This window comes from Anolis sagrei, chromosome 6 (assembly GCF_037176765.1).
Source record: "Anolis sagrei isolate rAnoSag1 chromosome 6, rAnoSag1.mat, whole genome shotgun sequence".
Lineage (NCBI taxonomy): Eukaryota > Metazoa > Chordata > Lepidosauria > Squamata > Dactyloidae > Anolis > Anolis sagrei.
In genome coordinates this window covers 11,734,421-11,760,464 of record NC_090026.1, presented here as the reverse complement: position 1 = coordinate 11,760,464, position 26,044 = coordinate 11,734,421, and the positions used below count along the sequence as shown (strand labels likewise).

Genomic DNA, 26,044 nt, shown 5'->3' with positions numbered 1-26,044 from the left:
ACATAGATCAAAAGCTCTAGTAAAAAGCCAGGTCTTGAGTGCTAGGGTAAAAGACCCTAAATCATGCATGGCTCTCATATAGGGCAGCAAGGAATTCCATAAGGCAGGGGCAGAAATAGAAAAAGCTCTGCATCTGGTCCTTTCCAAGTGCACTTCTCTTGGACCCGGTATATAAAGTAAGTCGCATTGGGATTGTCATTGCGACCTCCGATGATGGGAGAAGGGGAGACGGTCTCTAAGGCACGATGGACCCTGGTCATAAAGAATTTTAAAGGTCAGAACTAGCATCTTATATAGACCACGGTAATCAAAGCATTCCCAACAGATGGCCATTCAGTCTCAGTTCAAAAACTCACTGAGTGATCCTGAGTGACACTCTCAGCCCTAGAACACCCCTCAATAGAGTTGCCATAAGCCAGAAATGACTTGAAAGCACACAACATGAAAAAAATCAAGACTGACAAAGACGCTCCGTGTTACATCTATAATGTTTATTCACATTCCTGCCTCATACCAGCCAGAGGCTAAAGGAAAAATATTAAAGCACCTATTAGAGCAGTAGAGAAATTAAATTACTAGAGAGCAGGAAAGTGATGCTTCTGATATTGCGAGCGTCCACCGCAACACTGCAGCATCCGCTCAGAGACAGATGAAAAACAGTATATAAGGCAGCTTCAACTTCTGGTCCTTCTATCACGCTTCCAACATGTCCATGGTTAAAACAAAGCAGATGCAACCATTTCTTGTGTCGACATCTCTTTCGTTCGTCCAGCTCCACCAAATGTTTTAAAAGAAAAGGGTGGAATGGCCCAAATGAAAGGTTGCATAGTGAGCTGCAAGAAGGAAGACTCTAAAAGACTGGTGGAACTTAAGAGGGTTGTGACTGTGTACAAATGTCACCATAACACGTGCTTTTTCCCTAGCATGTGGCGGTTAGTTGGGGCAGAGGGGTGAGAGGGAAGGGGCACATCTGTGTATGTGGAGAAAGTGCATTTACCAGAAAAGGAAAGACCATAATCTAGGCGGGGAACTTGGCTATCTCAAGGCCTTCTTTGAAGACCAGGTGGATCTTGGGTTTCTAAGGAAAGATCAACCTTGTTTTAATCTCTTCTCCAAATGCCTCTACTTCCCAACAGTTGAGTCTCAAGTGACAAGAACAAGGAAGGAGAAATGGAGGTCATGATGGTGAGAATTCATGTGCCAAGAGAGAGGAATCAAAGGCTAAGTTGTGGACTTAAAACTTTGGCTACTGGACAGGAAATTCGTGTTCTAAGATCCAAAGGCAACCTCAACACCATCACATTGTACGTACAAACACTCATATTGCTACTGGTCAATCTTCGATGGGGCAATCAGAGCCAAACTGCCGTTTTGACCATTGAACATGGCAGCCAACCAGGCACGAGGAGAACAAGAGTCCAGGAGTCAGTCAGGTTAGCATCTTTTGAGCGAGCGTTTTTAATCACCCCACAGCTTCTCCAAAGGGGCCAGACCATCACCTGCCAGGCTGAGCTGTGTCAAACGAGAGGGATGCACCCTTCCTTGGCCCGCCCAAACCAAGCCGGTTATGGTTTCGATTTGGCGATGGCCAAGCCAATGAGGCCGGCCAGCCCGGCCGCCCCCAGGGCCATGCCGCCGACAATTGCCATGCCAACCAAGCCATCTGTGGAAAGAACAAAAATTAGTCATCTTTGATCACTGGTTAAGGATTGATAGGGTTAAAGGCTCTTTGGACTATGGCCTGTGAGGAGAATGGGAGGACAAAGCTAACCCCACACGTTCGAAGCTTATCAAGTCCAGTTTCCATGTGAATAGCTCTCCCACACCCCATTCCTCCCAACTTCACATGAGAAGAGGTGATATTCTGAATGTAGGTAGAAAATGTTGTCGCATTTATTAGCTAAATTACGGTAAAACAAGGATCCGATGGAATGTGTTGTCGAAGGCTTTCATGGCCGGAATCACTGGGTTGCTCTGAGTTTTCCAGCCTATATGGCCATGCTGCAGAAGCACTCTCTCCTGACGTTTTACCCACATCTATGGCAGGCATTCTCAAAGGTTGTGAGTTCTGTTGGTTTATATATCTGTGGAATGTCCATGGTGGGTGAAAGAGCTCTTGTCTGCTTGAGGCAAGCATGAATGTTGCCACTGGCCACCTTGATTAGCATTAAATAGCCATGCAGCTTCAAGGCTTGGCTGCTTCCTGCCTGGGGGAATCCTTTGTTGGGAGGTGATTAGCTGGCCCTGAATGTTTCTTTTCTGGAATTCCCTTGTTTCTGAGTGTTGTTTGTTCTTTACGGTCCTGATTTTAGAGTTTTTTAATACTGGTAGCCAGATTTTGTTCATTTCCATGGTTTCCTCCTTTCTGTTGAAATTGTCCACATGCTTGTGGAGTTCCGTGGCTTCTGTGTGTAGCCTGACATAGTAGTTGTTAGAGTGGTCTGGCATTTCTGTGTTCTCAAATAATATGCTGTGTCCAGGTTGGCTCCTCAGGTGCTCTGTTATGGCTGACTTCTCTTGTTGGCTTAATCTACCAGTGCCTTCCATGTTCCTTGATTTGTGTTTGGGCAATGCTATCTTTGGTGGTCCCTATATAGACTTGTCCACAGTTGCACGGTATACGGTAGACTCTTACAGTGGTTAGAGGCTCCCTCTGAAAGTAGCATTTGTTGAATTTTCTTAATGGGTCTGTAGAGAGTTGTAGGTTGTGTTTCTTCATCAGCTTCCCTATGCAGTCAGTAGTTTATGTATGGTAAGAACACTTTTCCTCTGAGTGGATCTTTGTCTTTACTCTTGTAGCTTATTCTTGATCTTGCAGCTTTTCTGATGCCTGTGGTGGGGTCTCCACTGGCCTGTAGAGCCAAGTTTAGGGAGTTCAGTTCACTTTGAAGGAGGTAGACTTCACAGATTCTTCTTGCATGGTCTGCTAGGACTTTAACTGTGCTTTTTTTTTTTTTTTTTTTACTTGGTTGATAGTTGGGAGTTTTTGATGTAAGTTTCTATCCATGTGTGTAGGTTTTCTGTAAAATGTATGGCCCAATTGTTGATTGGGTCTGCGGATGACTAGGACATAGCAGTTTTCCTTAATTTTCTTTTTCCATGGTGAATTGGATGTTTGGGTGGATGCTGTTGAGGTGGTCCAGGAATTTATTTAGTTCTTCTTCTCAATGGCTCCAAATGGTGAAGGTGTCATCCACATATCTGAATCATATAGTTACCTTTTTTTGTGGAATGTTGGAAGTGACTAGCAACTGGCTTAATGTATATAAAAAAAACTCAAGTCAATCACGAGTTCCTTCCAATTTTCCATTCTCCCACCTCCTCCCATAGGATCCTTATTTTACCTTAATTCATCTAATAACTAATAAAGGAGCCCCCAGTGGCACAGTGGGTTAAACTCTTGTGCCAGCAAGTCTGAAGACCAACAGGTCATAGGTTTCAATCCGGGGAGAGTGTGGATGAGCTCCCTCTGTCAGCTCCAGCTCCCTATGCGGGGACATGAGAGAAGCCTCCCACAAAGGATGGTAAAACATCAAACATCCGGGCGTCCCCTGGGCAATGTCCTTGCAGATGGCCAATTCTGCAAGGAAAATTATGGTTTCCTTTCAATATTTGATGTTTTGTCTAATGTCTGTTATAACAGGCTGTGTTCTTTATTTAATCTTAGTTAAGTTATAATTTGTGTTTATATGTTGGGTTGTTTACATTTTGTTAGTATGGATGTATTGTTGTTGTATTTGGACATTTAATGTTTGCCTTTTATGTTTGGAATCCGTCCTGAGTCCCTTCGGGGAGATAGAGCAGAATATAAATAAAGTTGTTGTTGTTTTTGTTGTTGTTATTATTATTATTAATTCTCTCACACGAGAAGTTTTGTAGTAGAGCCTGTGACGTTACAAACAGTAGTATGGGTGCCAGAAGGAGAAAAAGGGTTACTCGGGAGCAGGAATCTGATGATGATCAGCAGAGAGAGAGGATCCGGGACATATTTGCAGCACCTACAGATGAGGAGTCGTTTGAGGGATTCATTGGAGATGATGGGTCAATGAGTGAAGGAGAAGAAGGAGACACCATGAATTGGACTAAGATAAGAGAGGTGCAAGCTGTTCGTGAGGAGCCAACAACTAGTGATATCTTTATGGGGTTCTCTGGGGTGAAGACTGGCAATCAGGGGATCCAACTGAGTCTTGGGGGGACCTAAGTCTTGACAGGAGATGGAGGACTTGGAGGGAAGGACCAGGGAATTCATGTGAAGAGCTGAGAGCAGCTGCGGAGGATAAGGATGGGGCGGTGGTCAGTTCATCTTCTGATGAGGATTTGTAAATAAAAGTGAGTTCAGGGGTAATGGGTCCTTGCAGAAGGCAAGGTGTTGACGAGCGTTCATGTGTTGGAAAGGATTCTTGGGGACTTGATGCTGCCTGTTTCGTGCTCGACGCTGGTTTGGGATCTGCAATTTGGATTTCCTGATCGTTTGTGTGTTTTTGACCCGGATTGGCTTCTCGTGAATGTGGACTTCTCCTTTCCTGGACCTGGACTGGCTTGGCTAAAGACACTGCTTCTGCGGACACTAGAGCAACGCTGTTTCGGATTTCTCCCGCTTCAACCCTGGACTTTGCTGACGATGCTTCTCTTCCTGCAGCTGCTCCTTTTTGTTAACCATTTGTGTACTGTGCCTTTTGTTTTGCCTCAGAGCGCTTTGTTTGATTCGTTTGTTTTGCATCCAGTTAATCCGGATTATATTTCTGTTAACCTTTTTGGACGAGGTCTAGTTTATTTCTTGAGTTTGACCAGTGGCACTACATTTAAGTGCCTCTGCTTCCTTTTTCTTGCAGTTTCTCAAGTCGCTGCTGACATGAAAAAAAATCTAATAAATGCAACAACATTTTAAATGAGAGTTAGTCAGAATGAGTAATAAATGTGCATTGAAGGAAACCAGGATTTAGATGTATAAAACAAACGGTCATTGTCACCCTTCTCCCCCTGTCTTCTAACCTTTCTGCATGGCCTTGTTGATAAGTTTCTCCAACTCCAAGGCCTGCGTGTTACCCGGCTCTGTCTTCAGCAGGCCCCGGATGTACTTCAATGCTTTCTCATACTCCTGCCAAAAAACAAGAGAAATGAAAGGCAGTCATGTAGGGAATCAGATCAGGTTATCCACCTGGGATGCAGGCAACTCCTTAAAAGAGAAGGGCAGAGAACAAGCGAAGATTTCCCAGCTTCCAAAAGGAAGAAGAAGTGAAGGAAGTATGGAGATGTTTATCTGATAAGGAAAGGGAAGAAACACAGCAAGGAGTCCTGGAGAGTCCAAAGAACAATAGGGGAAAGAGTTATGGGTTCATTTTTCAAACTGTGTCTACAAACACGCTGGATCACTCAATGAAACTGTCAGACAGGACAAACAGAAACGTAAGATATGATGTGAACATTGAAATCTTTTAGAACCAATTCACAGGGACATACTAGAACCAATAGCTTCATCTGGGAGGTTCCCATTGGCAGAGCAATGAGCTTGAATTAGTCTGCTAGCAGAGGAGTAGAAAATATCAGATCCTGGGGAGTTTCTCAGATGGCCACATAATTTGAGAATTCTCAGATACACTACACAGGTTTTTCACCATTCCAAAAAGACAAAATAAAGCTCAGGGTTTTTTTAACCATGTCAGAAGTGAATTGAGAATATACTGCAAGTCGTTTCTGGTGTGAGAGACTCGTCCATATGCAAGGACATTGCCCAAAGGATGCCCGGATGTGTTACCATCCTGTGGGAAGCTTCTCTCATGTCAGTTATAGTTATAGAGTTATAGTTGTAGAAATAGTTGTAAAGTAAAATATGCTGGCATTTTTAAAATCTTGTTCTTTGGCCCTTGGTGCCACCCAACACTGCAATGCTTCAAAAAACTTATCTGAAAATGCATTCGACTTTTGGACTGAATGAGGTTCCTCACATCCATGCTAAAGGGACCTTTGAAGAGATTCCATGAATGGTAGAGACAGCTTTCTAGCAAATGAATAGCCTCCTCTGAACCAATAAACCCAGGTTCTCTCACTCTGAGAAACAGTTATCTGTACACTAAGCGCTCCAATCCTCCTTTCTTGCTTAAGATAGGAACCTGAACTACATAGGAGAATAACAAGAGTATGGGAGTAGTTGGGACATGGCTGGTTGTCTGAATAAAGACAGTTGGTACTCACTGAGGGATAGTTACACATTCTTGGTCACTATCGATCCACTTAGCTAGCTAGCTATCTCCCACTCTTTATTTTGAGATCTCAGGGCAGTGCAAAATAACAAATTTGAAATAGGAGAAAAATAATTTTGAAAAGCTAAAATCTATTTAAACAATAAACAAAATCACAAATTAAAAGTGTTTAAATATTTTTAAATGAATGAAACCAAATGCACAAGAGTGTGTGTGTTTGTGTGTGCGTAAAACCCATCAGCTCTCAAAAACTTTCATGAGCATCCATGTTTTCACTTGGCACCTAAACAGCAACAATGTTGGCATGCTAACAGGGGCTGGATCTAGGTAAAAGTAAAGGTTTTCCCCTGACATTAAGTCCAGTCATGTCCGACTGGGGGTTGGTGCTCATCTCCATTTCTAAGCCGAAGAGCCGGCATTGCCCGTAGACACCTCCAAGGTCATGTGGCCGGCATGACTGCAAGGAGCACTGTTACCTACCCTCCAGATCAGTACCTATTGATCTACTCACATTTGCATGTTTTCGAACTGCTAGGTTGACAGAAGCTGGTGATGAAAACGGAAGCTTACACCGCCCCCTGGATTCGAACCTGGGACCTATCGGTCAACAAGTTTAGCAGCTCAGCGCTTTAACCCACTGTGCCACCAGAGGCTGGATCTACACTGCCAGATAATGCAGTTCAACTGCATTGAACTGGATTATATGGCAGTGTAGACATATAATCCAGTTCAATGCAGTTAAACTGCATTCTGAAATGGCATTATTTGGCAGTGTAGATACAGTCTGGGCCTACAAGGAGAGTATGTTCCATAGCTCTCCTTGCAGTCCCTGTCCCATGTCCACACAAGACACATTGCTCAGACTAATAGTACACAAAGGAGGGCTCCTCCAGTAATCTTAAACCTCCTATATGTTTTCAGTAGTGGATGTGGCTCTTAATGAGACATGCCGCATTATCACGGGGTGTCTGGGCCCTACACCACTGGAGAAATTACACTGTCTAGCCAGTATTGCATCACCTGACATCCGCCGGGAAGTAGCAGCCAATAGTAAAAGGACCAAGGCAGTGACATCTCCAGCTCATCCCTTGTTTGGGTATCAGCTAGCACGTCAAGGATTTAAATGACGAAATAGTTTTCTAAGATCTACAGAGACACTCGCTGGAACACCCCAGCAAGCGAGAATCCAAAAGTGGCAGGCTCAAACCCAGAACCTCAATCAATGCCTGATACCAAATGAGAGACTCCCTCCTGGGCACACAGAAGACTGGGAAACTTGGAAGGTGCTGAACAGACTGCACTCTGGCACCACGAGATGCAGAGCCGACCTTCAGAAATGGGGCTACAAAGTGGAATCCACGACATGCGAGTGTGGGGAAGAGCAAACCACTGACTGCCTGCTGCAATGCAACCTGAGCCCTGCTACATGCACAATGGAGGACCTCCTTGCGGCAACACCAGAGGCACTCCAAGTGGCCAGCTACTGGTCAAAGGACATTTAATCAACTACCAAGCTTGCAAGCTTTGTGTTTGTTTGTTTGTTTTGGTAAAAATGCAATACAACTGTCTGGTTGCTCCTGACATGATAAATAAATAAGCTGGGCAGAATTTGAAGCTGGATATCTTCCCTGTAAGCCTTATGTTTACCTGCTGCACCACGCAAAGATATATGCCACCAACACAGGTTGTTTGCTTGTTGTCCTTCCTTGCACCCTTACTCTCCTGGCTGCATACCGCCAGACACACTCCTTTGAGGACAAAGCAGGACCTCAGAGAAAACACACTCAGCATTCTCTGCCTTGGGTTTCCCTCCTCCCTAAGCTCCTCCTTATCTGAACGGTTGTCTCCACACACTCCAGGATCCAAGAGTCCATCACTTGGCAGTCCATAAAGCACGCAGATAAGAAGATTGATAGGCTGAGGACACCACCCTAGTTTTGACAAGTTTTATGAAGCTGGGATTAGCTGCCAGAGATAAGTGGAGGCCAAGGTAATGGGAGATGCAAGACTTTCACCTTCCTGGAAAAACTGACCTCTTCTTACTTGGCTGGGGGGACCCATAAAAGTGAAATTAAAATGATTATGGAATGTATTTTGACTTAGGATTTCCCTCTACAATGCCCTTAATACATACAACAGTTTCAGCCATCACTGGAGAACACAACTGCCTCCTTTTTTTTTGTTAACAATGATATGGGCCCAACTCTAGCAGATATAGCATTGAGAGATGATATTTTGAAAAGGGGATGAGAAGCGGGGGGAGGGGGGGGGGTTAGATCTTCACTATCCAAACCCAGAAAGACTGGAGTTTAATGTGCTGGAAAATATTTTTGGAGTTTTTTATTGTAAAGCTCTCTGGAAAGCAAATCCAGGATTTTGGCAAGCCAGGGAAACAGCAAGGGACAGAGCACCAGGAAGCTCACCTTTAGTCGGTAATTGGCCACTGCCAAATAGAAGACATAGTCACGCTGCTCTTCTTTGGTCCCTTTGGGCAACAGATCTAAAGTGGAAAGGGAAAAAGAGTTTGCATAACGATGCAGGGAATCTGAAAATATCATCTAGTTCTGGACACATCAGAAGAAACTTGTCAAGCTTGGATTAGGGATATTTGCACTTGGACAGGACAGCACTCATAATCTAAAAGGCTGTTAAAATCACAGACCTTATGGGATATGTGTTTGTTGCTGGGGAACAGTGGTTTATTTTAAACCCAATACCTATCTTCATCTGTCAATTACAAATGTTTGCTGCTTTTCATTAGGGTGACAATTCCAACTGGTTGCCTTGTGAAAGGGGAAATCCCTTGTGTAAGAAAATGAGGATTAGTTTTGCCTTGGGGAAGATGCAACTGCTTGAAATACTGCTTGAAATACGTCAGGCAAGAGAAAAATGGTATGCCTGGTGTATTGCATGCAAATGAAAAGGCCGTTCCCTTATCTAACCATAAAATAAAGTGCTTCTAAGGACATTTTGTGCAAAATCTGGTTTTAATATTTGTATTTTATAGAACGTTTTTAGATAATTATGTGTTTTTAAAACGCTGTAACCTATCTCGAGCCAAGAAGAGAGTTGTTATCCCTTGCTGGTTTGGCCTACAGCTCACCTTCCAGGAGTTCAATGCCTTTCTTGATGTCGTCGGTGTATTTGCTACGGACCAAGCACCACGCGTACTCAAATTTGGTCCCTTTGGAAACGTTTCCTTCTTTCAACTCAGCATTGTACTTCTTCTCAAACTTCTGCAGAATGAAGAAAGGATTGAAAGAAGGAAGGAGAGGTTACAGACATGGACTCTTGAATCGAGGGGGGGGAGGGGAGGGGGTCAAGTCCTTTGAGTGTAAACTCCTCCTCCAAAATAGTCAGGTAAAATTGGATCATCCAGACACCTAGGTACTTGTGACCCATACAGGATCTGGTGCAGTCAAACTATAACTTAGTTGAGACAGAGGGAAAATTAACATGACTTTATTGTTACCATTTTACTATTCACAAAACCTTTTCACAGACATGTTGTTGTTCATTCGTTCAGTTCATTTAAATGTTGTCCGCAATCATGGAAAACTAAGGAGATACACAACTATAGGAACAAAGTGGGCACCACGCTCAAACATTTTTCCAATTGTAACAGCAGTAATCTTATCTACCTTCTAACATGTGACTGTGGTTTGTGGTATATTGGAAAAACAACCAGACCTCTGAGAATTAGAATTTCTGAACATAAATCTAGAATAAAATGTTTATCTATGGAGTCCCTTCTATATTCACACTTTACACAATACAAACATTCATCCAATTCTCTTAAATTTTGTGCTCTGGAATGCATCACACCAAAACCCCATATGGATTTGGAAGAACTATTATCCCAAAGGGAAATGTTCTGGATCTTTAAGTTGAAAACCCTTTCCCCTCAAGGACTTAACGAGTCACTTAATTTTAGCTGTTTCCTTTAAGTTTCTAATTACTCTTTATAAACCTGTGGATGACCCTTCAGAATTACTCGCAGTGTGAATTTACTTCAAGCAGAGTCACTTTTTGTATAAGCTACCTGGCATGATGTGAGTATATGTTATATGTTTGATGTATCCATTATCTTTACTACTGTATTTGTGCTGGAAAATACTTGTTACTCTATGTGATGTTATGTTTTGTTATAGATAAGAGTCTAGAGTTGCTGAATTTATCAACTCCTGAGGAAGGGGATTGCTTTCCCCGAAACAGGGTACAAAAATACCCGGGCACCCCTGTTGAATGCCATTGGGACTTTTCTTTGAAGACTTATTTTGAGAAGCAGTGCTCCATTTTTCACTGGACTTGAGTTGGATCTTTTCCATGAAGATTGTTTTGAGAGTGGCGCTTCATCCTCATTATTGTCTTCAGCTTACATATAGCCTCATGACTCAATGCTTACTTTGCTTATATGACTTTTCTCATTGAATGTATCCCTGAAGCCTATATACAGTGGAATCCCTATCCAGACCCAGAACTGTTATGTTTAAGAGCGGTTGCTCCTTTTGATTTCTATGTACCACTGAATTGAGCTATGTGCTGGGGATTTTGGTAAATAGAATATTATATGTTTTTTTTTATAATACACTTTGACATTACGCATAGATTGTTTTGTGTTTGTGCTGATATTCATCCATCTTGCCCTTGGTTGGCCCCTCTTCCTTCACAGACATATATTGTCACTATTATACAGGTGGGGAGTACGAGGTCCTTCTTGTTGAATTTAACTCCCATTAGCTCCAGACAGAACATTAACTGGTTATGGATGATGACAGTCCCAATGAGGTGAAAGACAGGGTATATATGAAGTTGATAAATAAATGGGAGTTGAATTTCCTAGCTATCTTCCAAGACAGAAACTTTCTCAATAGCACATGGATAGGCAACATGTGGTCATCTGGGTGATGTTGGACTGCAAACCTGGCCACCCTCATCATTGACTAAGGGGGCAGAGATGATAAAAGCTGCCATCCAACATTTGAAGAGCCACATTTTGCCCACTTCTGCTCTATAAAGAGACCCTAAGCTAAGTTGGACCTTCAACCTCTAATAAACACTACAGAACACATATTCATAAAGTTCTATACCAAATCATACTATTTGCCCAGCTAACCCAGGGTTGAGGAGTCTTAGATGTTCTCGAACTTTTGGCTTTGTTTCTCTCACCTGCTTGATGGTAATGGGATTTTGCAAAACCCTGAAGTGGGCATACAAAAAAAGTAACTTTCACAGGATTCTGATGGCTCGAAGGTCCTCCCTTGCTTGGGTGTTTATTTCATAAGGCTGTCTGAAGGACGAAGCCAGATGAGTCAACCTGGAAAAACAACTCTGATTCCTTGGCACTCGTGCCCCACCTCTCATTTCCCCAATAACTGCCAAGTGGCAACAGAAGGGCTACTGATCGTTTGCCAAACAAGAAGGCTGCCATCCCGGAACAACCCTTTGCCTTTTAACAGCCACGTGCAGCAAAACTCTTCCCTGCTTGAAGAGCCAGGGTTGGCCCAAACTTTGGATTGCTGAATCTCTCCCTATGAAGTTAAAATGTAGAAAATCTTCTAAGGTGAAGGAGGAAATCTGAACCGTCATAAGGTGGCCCACGGTGGTCCATGCTCTCATTACATCCCAAATAGATTACTGCAATGCGCTCTACGTGAGATTGCCTTTGAAGACTGCTCGGAAGCTCCAAATAGTACAACAGACAGTAGCCAGGTTGCTCACCAGAGCGGCATACAGAGAGCATACAACTCCTCTGCTACGCCAGCTTCACTGGTTGCCAATCTGCTACCGAGCACAATTCAAAGTGCTGGCTTTAGCCTATAAAGCTTTGAATGGTTCTGGCCCAGCTTACCTGTCTAAACCTATCTCCTGCTATGAACCATTGCGAAGTCTAAGATTAATGGGAGAGGCCCTGCTCTTGATCCCACACACACACACCTAAACTACCACTGGAACTGATAGAAAATTGGGGGAAAAGTGCTGTTGGCTTTTTTGGGAAAATGTTAACTGCTATTGACTTATGATGACCCTGTGAATGGGAGACCCTGAAGGCATCCTACCTTCAATAGTCCTGACCAGATCTTACGGACTCATACCTACACTGGGGGTGCCCACCTTAGAATCTTAATATCCAATTTCTCACAATGGCTGAAGAGAGGCTATATAGGAAGCAATATAGGATAAGTAAGGTATAAAAGACATTTAAATAGAATTTTTGAATCAGAGTTTAAAATCAATGGTAAAATACATGAGTACAAGCAGTGTTGACTATTTATATTGGAGAGATAACACTAACATTAAATGATACCTTTAAGACGAAGACAACATCCTGTACCAACAAACTATTGCTCCTGCACAAAAAATAGCCACTTTGGTAGGCCATATATTTAAAATAAAGGAACAGAGAGTCTCCAGTCACATTTAAATCCCAAAAGGCCCAAATATTCCTGTTGTGCAGGGATTGAATACATAAGGATCAATACTATAGAAGAGGATAAGTTTGGATTACAATATGCTGACTGGAATATGCTGACAATATCCCCCCAAATGTAACATTTCACAATAACCTCTGAAGAAAAAATTATGCCTAAATTTTAAAAAATGAGGCAAGAACGACACAATGTGTGCATAAATCATTTTATAGAAGGTCAGCGAGGTCAGCTCTTCAGTTCTGCCTGGCCTGAAACTTTGTTTTAAAGCATGGAGCACCCTGTTCTCACACCCCATTCCCAGATGAGGAATCAATCCAACAGGAACAGGCTTACCGACCGGATCTTTTATGAAAGGTTATGCAAGTATCGGAGAAATAAAAAAGCACAACAAGGACCTCTGTAACCGGAATTGTGTTGTCGGAAACCAAACACTGATCTTTTTGTCTGCTGTCAACCGAGTGAACGGGGCGGGTCGCGCCAATTGCTACCTAAGGCAGACAGGCTGTTTATAATCACACCAGAGAAATACGCATTCCTTTGCATTTACGTAAACAGGACCCCAGCGAAGGTGAGTGGGTGCAAGAAGGTTGGCCAAGTGGACCCCATTTAATCAAGAGCTCAGATGAGAAATCTTTCAAAACACAGAGGACAGTTTCCAAGACCCGGACAAAACAAGGTGACCTTTGGGGAAAGCACTAATGAAATTCTTCTAAAGGCTTGTCAAGATGGCCCACGCACGACCCGATCAAGTGGGTGTGATGTCTCACAAGCGTCCTGGAAAAAAATTGCATGTTTGTTTAAAAACAGTTGTTCCAGGAGGAGAGGTCACCTCACCTGTCATAAAGGGTCCTTTTCATTTGGGTTTAAGGAAACAGAAGTCTGTTTGAACAACATTCAGGTTGCAACACAGCTGCTCAAAATCTGGATAATACTGCCGTGAAGTCACGAAAGGTCTTCAAGAGCACCTTGCCTTCTTCTGGGGGAGGGGATTTTATTATCACAAGGGTCAAGGTGTAGACACGCTGGACCCAAGGCATCCTCTCAATTGCTAAACTGAAGGCAACATGTGGGATTACAATCTGGCTCCAGACACTGCTTGTTGGCTTATTTAAGGGTGGACTTGAGATAGCACAAGCTAGAGTTGTTAGATCTTAGCATGAGTCTTCAGCTTTCATGGCTCATCTCCAAGTGGGAGAGAAAGCTGCAAATGTGTGTGTGTGTCAGCTTCAGGTCAGCTAAGAAAGCAACAGCTTCCTACAAATTGTAAGTCTTGATTAATTTCTTGCAGCAAGTTTCAAGCAAAGAAGATCTATATATTGATTTAGTTCCTTCCTCTCCCAATCTTAGTGGCACCAGATTTTACTCTCCAGTAAAATCCATGATCTAGATCAGTGGTTCTCAATCTGTGGGTTCCCAGATATTTTGGCCTTTAACTCCCAGAAATCCTAACAGCTGATAAACTGGTTGGAATTTCTGGGAGTTGTAGGCCAAAACACCTGGGGACCCACAGGTTGAGAACCACTGGTCTAGGTACAAGCAAGTAAGCTAAATTCATGTTCCACATGACATCTCCACAAATCAGTGAGAAAGAAAAAGAGGCAATATGGTATAGTGGTTTGAGCACTGAATTACAACTGGATACCAGGATTCAAATCCCTGCTCATTCATAGAAACCCACTGGATGACCTTGGGCAAGTCCCACTCTCTCAGCCTCAGAGGAATGGAAAGGTAACACCCCTCTCATCTGAAGAAATCTTGCCAAGAAAATCCTGGAATAGGTTCGCCTTAAAGTTGCCATAAATGACTTGAAGAAACACAACTACAGCAAAGTGAGAAGACTAACCCTTCATATTTCACCTTGATCTAGATTCAGGCCCTTTCATTAAGACTTCTGTCTTCATTTCCAAATAGGAAAGATGTGTTATCTATATGTGCATATGTTTAAATGACAAGTTGTGAACAACTGTGCTTAGAACATAATGCATACTGTTTACTAACATTAGCAGGGATCGGTTAACATTTTGGGTTGGTACAATACTAAAGGAGACTAATTTAGGTAACATTCATCACCAAATTCAATACAAAAATGAGCTATTTGGACCCCTGATTAAAATTATACGTATTCTTTCTCTTTGCACTGAAACCCAAAAGTGCAGTGGGTCTGAACAGCTTGTAAATTGGTTGGGATTTCTGGGAGTTGCAGGCCAAAGCATCTGGGGACCCACAGGTTGAGAACCACTGCAGAAGTGGAATCACCAAGATCAAATTCACTGTAGGCTCAAAGATAGAGGAAGAGATGTCTAGTCCCTGGATGCATAAGAAAGCCTATTCATGTTTGACATTTAACATAATCTATAATGTTCTATCTCAGAAGTCCAACAGAGTTTTTGGGGTTTTTTTGTGGATTATAATCCCAGATCTCTCTAACTGGACCCGTAGCACATTGCATTCCAATGAGTGAACATCTTTCAATTGTGCCTTACATTACAACAAAGCTTTATGTTACAACAAAGCTTTATGTAAGTAGAGAACTAACATAACAAGAAATGGCCTGGCTGAAAAGGTTTTTACCGGCATCAAATTCCAGAAGCCTAGCTGTATTAGTCTGTAGCAACAAAACACAAAAGAGTTCTGTGGCACCTTAAAGACCTAAAGCTCCTATATCAACCTCCTGCTTACATTAGAAGTCATCGGGCTGCACAATTATATGATTGTTTTCCTTTCTGAATGTGCCAATCAGAACAAGTATTGTCTTCTACATAAACGAACAAGTCATTGTAATAAAGACTTTCTAAAAGTTATGAATATCAACTAATTAAGATTCAAATTGTTTAATCTGATAAGGAGCCAGCACAGAAATTTCCTTTCCTTGTCACGAGAAATCCTCCATTGCCTCTTAATCACCAGCCCTTAATTTTGGTCTGTATATGTGACTTACGATGTAAGAAGAGTGTCAAACAAAAGGCTCAATCACAAAATTGTTGTGTACCTTCAAGTTGTTTCCAGTTTATGGTAAGTCTAATGCAAACCTGCAACTGGGCTTTCTTAGTAAGACCTTTCTTACTTTCTTAGTAATATATTGTATTTACATATTACTTGTAAGCCACTCTGAGTCCCCTTCGGGGTAAGAAGGGTGGCATATCTATATAAATAAAAATGTAATGTTCGTTTGTGGGATTAACATAACTCAAAAACCATCTGACGAATTGACACCAAATTTGGACACAATGCACCTAATAACCCAATGAGTGACCATCACTAAAAAAATGATTTTGTCATTTGGGAGTTGTAGTTGCTGGGATTTATAGTTCTCCTACAATCAAAGAGCATTCTGAACTCCAACGATGGAATTGAACCAAACTTGGCACACAGGACTCCCATGACTAAATACTGAAAGGGTTTGGTGGGCATGAGCCTGAGTTTTGGAGTTATAGTTTACCTACACCCAGAGAGCACTGTGCATTCAAACAATGAACAAAACTTGGCACGAATACTCCATATGCCCAAATATGAACACAGATGGAGTTTGGGGGAAATAGACCTTGATATTTGGGAGTTGTAGTTACTGGGATTTATAGTTCACGCATCAAAGAGCGTTCTGAACCCCACTAACGACAGAATTAGGACAAACCTCCCACACAGAACCCCCATGACCAACAGAAAATACTTAAGGCCATCCAGTCCAACTCTCCTCACCAGGGTAAGAAAACATAATCAAAGCCCTCCTGACAAAGAGCCATCCAACCACAGAGATAGATAGATATGATTCACACACACAGATACAGTACCAAAGATTTGAAAGGGGCCCCTAAAGAAGGACAATTATAAGTCGCATGTTCCAGAGTAGGCAAACCAGACAATTTCCACATCAACACTGACAAAGAAACAGGAAGTAATACTGTTTACCCACAAGCATAAAGAAATTACATATATTAGAAACCAACACTTTCTCATTACTTTATTATCCAGATCACTAAACAACGCGTGGCAGGGGGCGGCTAGTAAATGTAATAAATAAATAAATAATCTGTTTTGAGTTTATTGTCGAAGGCTTTCATGGCTGTAATCACTCAGTTCTTGTGGGTTTTTTCGGGCTATGGCCATGTCAGGAGAAATGCCTCTAGAACATGGCCATATAGCCCGAAAAAACCCACAAGAACTGTTTTGAGTTTGTTTGCCTTCTTAAGCTGAGAAAATATGTCACTGGTTTAACTGCTAAGGCTCAATGCAAACAATCATGCCAGATGTAGTATGGTGAAGCATTCTTTGTTAGAAGAGACTTTGCAAAACTACAACTTCCATGATTCCCCAGCATTTTAACTGACATTGTGCCATGTCAGTTAAAATGATGCCAAACTGCATTAACTCTACAATGTAGCTGCACCCCAAGACTCTTATTTAAGGGCTGCAAAAAGGCTTCAGACTGGGGAGAAAGGACCACCTAGACAGACTTCAGTGCTACTCCAGAAAAGTCATTTATAGTAGCAAATCTAAATATATTTCACAAAACAAATTACTAAGATGAACAGGCATACTACATGGAACACACTGGTGCTTAGAGAGAACAATAGTTCATTAAATGTTTACGTTAACAGCAATGATTTGGTGCCCTCTAATGGAAATTCCGCACATTCTCATGTGCCACTATACAATTATCTCATCACGAGAAGCTCATGTGATTCATTACAAGATAGTCTCGTGTGATTCATTACAAGGCTACTGTCATCAGTCAGCAATGAAAATCAGCTTGAAACACTGCAATTTGCTACTTCATGGGGAAAATATGTGAGAGGACATCACTCCTGTGATTCAAAATCTTCACTGGCTTCAAGTTCTCAACCCTTTATTTTCCCTAGATTACTTAACTTATCTCATTTATGCAAAGGGATCTAATAGCAACTTTGCAACTAAGGGAAAGAATGTATTGTTGAAGGCTTTCATGGCCGGAATCACTGAGTTGTTGTAGGTTTTTTCGGGCTATATGGCCATGGTCTAGAGGCATTCTCTCCTGACGTTTCGCCTGCATCTATGGCAAGCATCCTCAGAGGTAGTGAGGTCTGTTGGAACTAGGCAAAAGGGTTTATATATCTGTGGAATGACCTGGGTGAGACAAAGGACTCTTATCTGCTGGAATTAGGTGTGAATGTTTCAACTGACCACCTTGATTAGCATACAATGGCCTGACTGTGCCTGGGGCAAACTTTGTCTCACCCTGGTCATTCCACAGATATATAAACCCTTTTGCCTAGTTCCAACAGACCTCACTACCTCTGAGGATGCTTGCCATAGATACAGGCGAAACGTCAGGAGAGAATGCCTCTAGACCATGGCCATATAGCCCGAAAAAACCTACAACAACCCACTAAGGGAAAGAAGTTGGTAATATAGCGTCCATGAACTTAAGAGTGCATCTATACTACTGCCATAGCTCAATGTATGGAACTATCAGTTATTGTTTTCCAAGGTCTCTTTAGCCTCCTCTGCCAGGGTGAGTTCCTCATCAAACTACATCTCCCAGGTTTCCATAGCATTAACCAGTGGCATTTAAAGTGGTGTCAAACTGCATTAATTTTACATTTACATTATTGATGCACTCTTACTCTACTTTATCAGATGACACTTCATTCATCTGATGAAGTAGAGTTAGTCCAGGAAAGTTTATGCTACCACTTTCTTTCTCTCACATAGTGTCAAAGGTGCTAGAAGTCCCTTTTCATAGTGATCCAGACTAACACTACTATATCTTTTAATTCAGTCAAGGAGAGAGAAGCTTCTCCTTCTTCAGTTTGTTCTTCTAAACCTTAACTGCAATGTCAGACTTAAGGGAGCCTTGAGTACATACCATGTTCTCATATTCTCCTGTTCTTTTTTTACCACCTTTCAGTGAAATATATTCCCCTCATTTACACCATTTCTTCATGATCTAGCTTATTATTGCTTCCCCTAGTTGCTGTCATTTTATATTTCCTTTAGAGAGTGGATTCCACATCATCTTATGTCTAGACCAAGCAATTACTTTCCTGTACCTGAACAATACTAATTATAGTTTCGGAAAGGTAATTCAACCACATGTATTTGGAAAGAGGAGTGAATCAACCAAAGGAAGCAATGAAGTGGAAACACAAGGAATGAATGCTCTTAGAATCATCGAGTTGGAAGAGATCTTGTGGGCCGTCCAATCCAACCCCCTGCTGAGAAGCAGGAAAATCACATTAAAAGCACTTCTGGATTAAGTCCACCAAAACCAGCCCTTTATCCTCCAGATAGGGTTGATGGAGAAGGCAAGGAACCACCCTCCAAAAATGCATACAGTAAACCTTTGGTATCCACTGAGGTTTGGTTCTAGGAGCCCCTACCCCCTCCCACACACAAATACCAAAACCCTCAGAGCTTAAATGCCATTATATGCAATGGTGCAATAAAACACCATCCCTTATTTTTAAAAATGAAAAATAAAGGATTGCTTTGGGTTTGTTTGTTTCCTTTTTTTTTTAGTTGGTTTTTTTTTTTTTTTAGCATTTTCAAGCAGTCGATGATTATTGAGTCTATGGGTCCCAAATCCACGGATATAGAGAGCCAACTGTACACCCTTTAACAGCTAATAGCAGCTATGGTGATTATCTGAAGGTTTTGTAAATACACTGAAATTGATGAATAAATGGTTATAATAGTTATTTAAATGGAGTTGCAAATTTAATCAGAAATTACGATTTTATGCAAGGAAACATCACTTGAAGTTTCTCTTGTAATGCTGTGACACTACTGGAATCTTTAATCCTATTAAAGGTGGATACATTTTTGAGAATAAAAATGAAAAATCATCCAGCATTATAAGACATTATGGATGTATACTTTTTGGGGGCAAAGGATATATGTGTGTACATTTATGTACACACACATGTGCCGATATATCCAGAATTACAAACTGTTACATTTTTGTTGGGGGGGGGGGGGAGGATACCAGAATTGTAAGATATTGAGAATGTATACTTAAAAAAAAAAGTACATATACATATAGATATCCAGCAGACTTTCTGTAAACTGTAAGCAACCGGCAAAAAAAAGAAGAAAGAAAAAAGGAACAATATATGCTGAATTCACAAAGCTGTTTTTATAAAACAGTAAAAGTGTGTTACATGAAGCTCAATTTATCATTATTTGCCATAGTTTGCTTTTAATTACTGTATTTAAATATTATTGTCAAGGCAATACACAGTTTATGATATGATATAGTATGGAGTATAGCATCAGTTGGAGACCCCGGTGGCACAGTGGGTTAAAGTGCTGAGCTGCTGAGCTTGTTGACCGAAAGGTCGCAGGTTCAATTCCGGGGAGTGGCGTGAGATTCTGCTGTGAGCCCCAGCTTCTGCCAAACTAGCAGTTCAAAAACATGCAAATGTGAGTAGATCAATAGGTACCATCACGACGGGAAGGTAACGGCACTCCATGCAGTCATGCCGGCCACGTGACCTTGGAGGTGTCTATGGACAACGCCGGCTCTTCGGCTTAGAAATGGAGATAAGCACCACACCCCAGAGTCAGACATGACTGGACTTAATGTCAGGGGAAAACCTTCACCTTTACCTATAGCATCAGTTAGGACTATTTTAATGTATATCCAGAAATATAAACCGTCACAGGTGCACACATTTTGGGGGGCGGGGGGATATAAAACATTTCAGAATTATAACATATTATAGATGTATACTTTCTTTGGAAAAAATCATACATCTCTATATTTTAAAAAGGCATAGCATCATAGAATAATAGAATTGGAAGAGACCACATGGGCCATTGAGTTCAGCCTCCTGCCATACACAAAAAGCACAATCAAAGTACCCCTGACAGATGGCTATCCAGCCTCTGTTTAAAAGCCACCAAGGATGTATATATGTTGTCAGAGCAGGTATATATGTTGGTTTGTTTATACCACAAAGGCTCCTCTGTGATTTGATGGATCTGGGCATATTTTATAGTTATACGAGCCCTGAGCACAGTCTTTAAAATGAATTTTAAGTGTCCTTTTGTATGTTTTAGTATGCATTTTGTAGAGACATATTTTGGTGTGTAACTTTTATGGAGGTACGTTTTAGTGTGCGTATTTGTATTGTTTTTGCTATGCTTATTTTTGAAGCCTTTGAAGACTGTCTGGAAGCTTCAACTAGTCCAACGGTCGGCAGCCAGGTTGCTCACCAGAACGACATACAGGGAACATACAACTCCTTTGTTATGCCAACTCCACTGGCTACCGATCAGCTTCCGAGCACAATTCAAAGTGCTGGTTTAAACCTTTAAAGCCCTAAACAGTTCTGGCCCAGACTACCTGTCTGAACGTATCTCCTGCCACGTACCATCACCAAGTTTAAGATCTTCAGAAGAGGCCCTGCTCTCGATCCCACCACTATCGCAAATACGGTTGATGGGGATGAGACAGGGCCTTCTTCCCCCGCCTATGGAACATCCTCCCTAGAGATATCAGATTGGCCACCTCCCTCTTGTCTTTTAGAAGGAAAATCAAGACCTGGTTATGGGACCAAGTGTTTGATCAGTGAGCAGCAAGTGTAAGAAGATCACACAACTTATGGCAATGAATTGACTCGGACTGGTTTTTGGATTCCGATTTTAATGGATGTGTCTTGTTTAATTGTTATAATTGTTGTTTTAATTTTTAATATTTTGATTGTACTGTGGTTGTTTTTATGATGCTAGCATTGTATGATGCTTTTGTTAGGCCGCCCTGAGTCCCCCTTCGGGGGGAGAAGGGCGGGGTATTTATATAGGAAATAATAAATAAATAAATAATGTATTAAAATTGTTCTGTAACCTGCCTCAAGCCATGAGGAGAGGCGGGTAAGAAATAAAATGATGATGATTATTATTATTGGCACACAAATCCTTCATTGTCCAACTTAAGATAAGTGTGGAGTTTGATCTACAAAAGCCATCCCTTTTGGGTCCAGAGCAGAGGGAAAGAAAAGAAACAAAGTGATTGGCTAGATGAAGTAGCCTCTGTCATGTGAGTGGGAAAGAATTAGAATGAAACAGATTGCCTGCTGCTAGGTGATATGTGTATGAGGGGAAATGAGGAAAGAAAAAATGGAAGGAAGGCAGAAGAAAGGAAAAATGGAAGGGATTTGAATGTATTTTAACTTTGAATGTATTTTAATAATGTCTAATATGTTATAATTGTAAACTATTTAAAGGTGAATTTGTTGTACCAGTAAGGTCTTCTCGCGGACCACCCTGAGAATTTTAGGGGGGGGAGCTGAAGCCCCTCAAGCCCCCCCCCCTCCCCGGGCTACGGGCTTGATATACTATTAACAGGTTATAATTCTGGATATGTCGGGAAGTCTGACTTGGCCACGGTGGTACACGCTCTGGTCACATCCCGCCTTGACTACTGCAACGCTCTCTACGTGGGGCTGCCCTTGAAGACGGCCCGGAAGCTTCAGCTAGTCCAGCGCGCGGCAGCCATGTTACTAACAGGAGCGGGACGCAGGGAGCATACAACGCCCTTGTTGTTCCAGCTCCATTGGCTGCCGATCTGCTACCGGGCCCAATTTAAGGTGCTGGTGTTATCCTACAAAGCCCTAAACGGTTCCGGCCCAAAATATCTTTCGGACCGCATCTCGGCCTATGAGCCCACGAGGGCCTTGAGATCGTCTGGGGAGGCCCTTCTCTCGATCCCGCCTGCTTCACAGGCACGTCTGGCGGGGACGAGAGAGAGGGCCTTCTCGGTGATGGCCCCCCGGCTGTGGAACACCCTCCCTGTTGACATCAGACAGGCGCCCTCCCTTATGTCTTTCCGAAAGAGCCTAAAGACATGGCTATTTGAGAAGGCATTTAACTGAGTGCTACATTAATTGGTAATGACAACTGGAACGGAATATGGATTACGAGATTGGTGACGATTCGACGATGAGACGGAGCGGATTATTTAGTGTAATTATATTATTGTGTATTAGTGATATGTTGATTTTTCGTTATTGCTTTATTGTAAATTGTCTTTTATATGTTGTACACCGCAGTGAGTCGCCCTAGGGCTGAGAACGGCGGTCAACAAATGCAGCAAATAAATAAATAAATAAATATAAGTATGTGTGTGTGTATGTATGTATATATGTATGTGTGTGTGTGTGTGTGTATGTGTGTGTATATATAAATGCTCATTTGTGGGATTAACAGAACTCAAAAACCACTGGGGGAATTGACACCAAATTTGGACACAAGACACTTAACAAACCAATATATGTCCTTCACTTAAAAAAAATTGATTTTGTCATTTGGGAGTTGTAGTTGCTGGGATTTATAGTTCACCTACAATCAAAGAACATTCTGAACCCCACCAACGATGGAATTGAACCAAACTTGGCACACAGTTCTCCCATGACCAACAGAAAATACTGGAAGGGTTTGGTGGGCAAACCCTTCCAGTTTTTGGAGTTGTAGTTCACCTACATCCAGAGATCACTGTGGACTCAAACAATGATGGCTCTGGACCAAACTCTACACGAATACTCAACATGCCCAAACGTGAACACTGGTGGAGTTTGGGGGAAATAGAATCTTGACATTTGGGAGTTGTAGTTGCTGGGATTCATAGTTCACCTACAATCACAGAGCAATCTGAACCCCACCAATGAATTGGGCCAAACCTCCCACACAGAACCCCCAAGTGGGCCACAGCAACGCGTGGCAGGGGACGGCTTGTGTGTTTGTGTGTATAAATGTATATATAAAATGTGTGTGTATAAATATAAATATACACACACATTATATATACATACACCCACATATATACATATATAGATATACATATACAAACCCAGAATTATAACCTGTTAATAGTGTATACCTTCCTCTTTGAAAAAATGCATGTATATCAACCCCACTGCTGTACCAGCTCCACTGGCTGCCGATCTGCTACTGGGCTCAATTCAAGGTGCTGGCATTAGCCTATAAAGCCCTAAACGGTTCCGGCCCAAGATACCTAACTGACCGCCTCTCGACCTATGAGCCCACGAGGACTTTGAGATCTTCCGGGGAGGCTCTGCTCTTGATCCCACCTGCTTCACAGGCACGGCTGGCGGGGACGAGAGATAGGGCCTTCTCGGTGGTGGCTCCTCGGCTGTGGAACACCCTCCTCGTGGACATCAGACTAGCTCCCTCCCTGCTGATATTCCGCAGGAAATTAAAGACCTGGCTGTTTAAGAAGGCGTTTGAACAAGAAGTACAACAATTGGTAATTGACCATAGGAATGAACAACGGAAATTGATACTGGATTGTGGTTTTGGCGATGAGACGACACGGAATGGTTTTTGTAGTAATGATGATGTTTTTGATGATGTTTTCTGATAATGTTGAATTGTGGATTATTTTATACTGTGTCTTATATTTTGCACCTTGTTTTTTGCTATATTGTACACTGCAGTGAGTCGCCCCTGGGCTGAGAACTGCAGTATATAAGCGAAGTAAATAAATAAATAAATAAATAATGTAGATGTAGATATAGAGCAATGTGGGTCCCCAGATGTTTTAGCCTACAACTCCCAGAAATCCTAAGAGCTGGTAAACTGGCTAGAATTTGTGGGAGTTGTAGGCCAAAACACCTAGGGACCCACAGGTTGAGAACCACTGATATAGAGTATTCTTAACTGCTGTGCAGTGGGAAGGAATCCCACTGGAGCATTGCAGCGCACCCAAATACCTGGGAGTCACTCTGGACCGTGCTCTTACCTACAAGAAGCACTGCCTGAACATCAAGCAAAAAGTGGGTGCTAGAAACAATATCATACGAAAGCTGACTGGCACAACCTGGGGATCACAACCAGATACAGTGAAGACATCTGCCCTTGCGCTATGCTACTCTGCTGCTGAGTACGCATGCCCAGTGTGGAACACATCTCACCACACTAAAACAGTGGATGTGGCTCTTAATGAGACATGCCGCATTATCAAGGGGTATCTGCGCCCTACACCACTGGAGAAATTACACTGCTTAGCCGGTATTGCACCACCTGACATCCGCCGGGAAGTAGCAGCCAATAGTGAAAGGACCAAGGCAGAGACATCTCCAGCTCATCCCCTGTTTGGGTATCAGCCAGCACGCCAACAACTTAAATCTAGACATAGTTTTCTAAGATCTACAGAGACACTCGCTGGAACACCTCAGCAAGCAAGAGTCCAAAAGTGGCAGGCTCAAACCCAGCACCTCAACCAATGGCTGATACCAAATGAGAGACTCCCTCCTGGGCACACAGAAGACTGGGCGACTTGGAAGGCATTGAACAGACTGCGCTCTGGCACGAGATGCAGAGCCAACCTTCAGAAATGGGGCTACAAAGTAGAATCCTCGACATGCGAGTGTGGAGAAGAGCAAACCACTGACCACCCGCTGCAATGCAACCTGAGCCCTGTCCCATGCACAATGGAGGACCTTCTTGCAGCAACACCGGAAGCACTCCAAGTGGCCAGATACTGGTCAAAGGACATTTAACCAGCTACCAAACTCACAAGTTGTGTATTTTTCTGTTTGTTTGCTCTGTTCTGTTAGAAATGTAATATAATGGACTGGTTGCTCTGACACGACAAATAAATAAAACTGCTTTGGTGAATACATATCTTGGGGGGGGGGGGGGAATATCCAGGATCACAAAGGGCCGTATCCCTTTAAAGGGGGCGGGGTGACACCCTGTAGTTTGTTTACCACCCTCTCGCCTGGGAACCGAGGCACACTGGCCCTTTAACTGGAGGCTCCATTTCACCAGCACAGCTTCACGATTATTATGGGAGGGAAAATATCTCCTGCTCACCTGTAGATCCTCCAGCGCCACCACTTCACTCACCACCGACTCCATTGCGCCCAATCCCGGAAGCGCTGACCTCAGCCGGAAACGGAAATCAGTTCCATTTCCTCCCTTCAAGTGCCACACCACGGCTTCACATTTGCTACGTCATTCTTTTTCCCCCTCCTTCGACTATAAAACTGCGCATGCGCTATCTGATTTTGCGGCTGGCGTTCCATTCCTCTTCTTCTTTGCGCTCATTGGAGGAGGAGAGCCAAAGGACCGCCCCCTAAAGGGTCCTGAACCAATCGCTAGCGAGAGGCCGGTCTACCTTGGCCACAAACGGTTCAGAGGTTCCTTAGAACTATTCAAACACATGATCTTAATGTCTGTGTAATGTGTTCCAATTGTGTTTTCTGTGACGACACCCCCCTGGCTACTGGTATTGAAAAACTCTAAAATCAGTACAGTAAATAAAGAGCAACACTCAAAAAAACAAGGGAATTCCAGACAAGAAACAATCAGGGCCAGCTAACACCTCCCAACAAAGGATTCCCCAGGAAGCAACCAGCTAGGCTTTGCAGCTGCAAGGTCATTAAATAATAATAATAATCCAGTTCTTGTGAA

The 26,044-nt window shown here is 42.5% G+C and overlaps 1 protein-coding gene across 1 annotated transcript; it reads right to left on the bottom strand.

Annotated features, from left to right (window-relative positions):
- Positions 1 to 470: 470 nt before the first annotated feature.
- On the bottom strand, positions 471 to 25,554 carry FIS1 (fission, mitochondrial 1). Its single transcript, XM_067469782.1, has 5 exons — positions 25,445 to 25,554; positions 9,304 to 9,436; positions 8,624 to 8,700; positions 4,993 to 5,098; positions 471 to 1,663 (listed from the first exon to the last, which is right to left on the bottom strand). The coding sequence occupies exons 1-5, from the start codon at positions 25,487 to 25,489 to the stop codon at positions 1,566 to 1,568; spliced, it is 459 nt and encodes a 152-aa protein (XP_067325883.1). The 5' UTR covers positions 25,490 to 25,554; the 3' UTR covers positions 471 to 1,565.
- Positions 25,555 to 26,044: the final 490 nt, after the last annotated feature.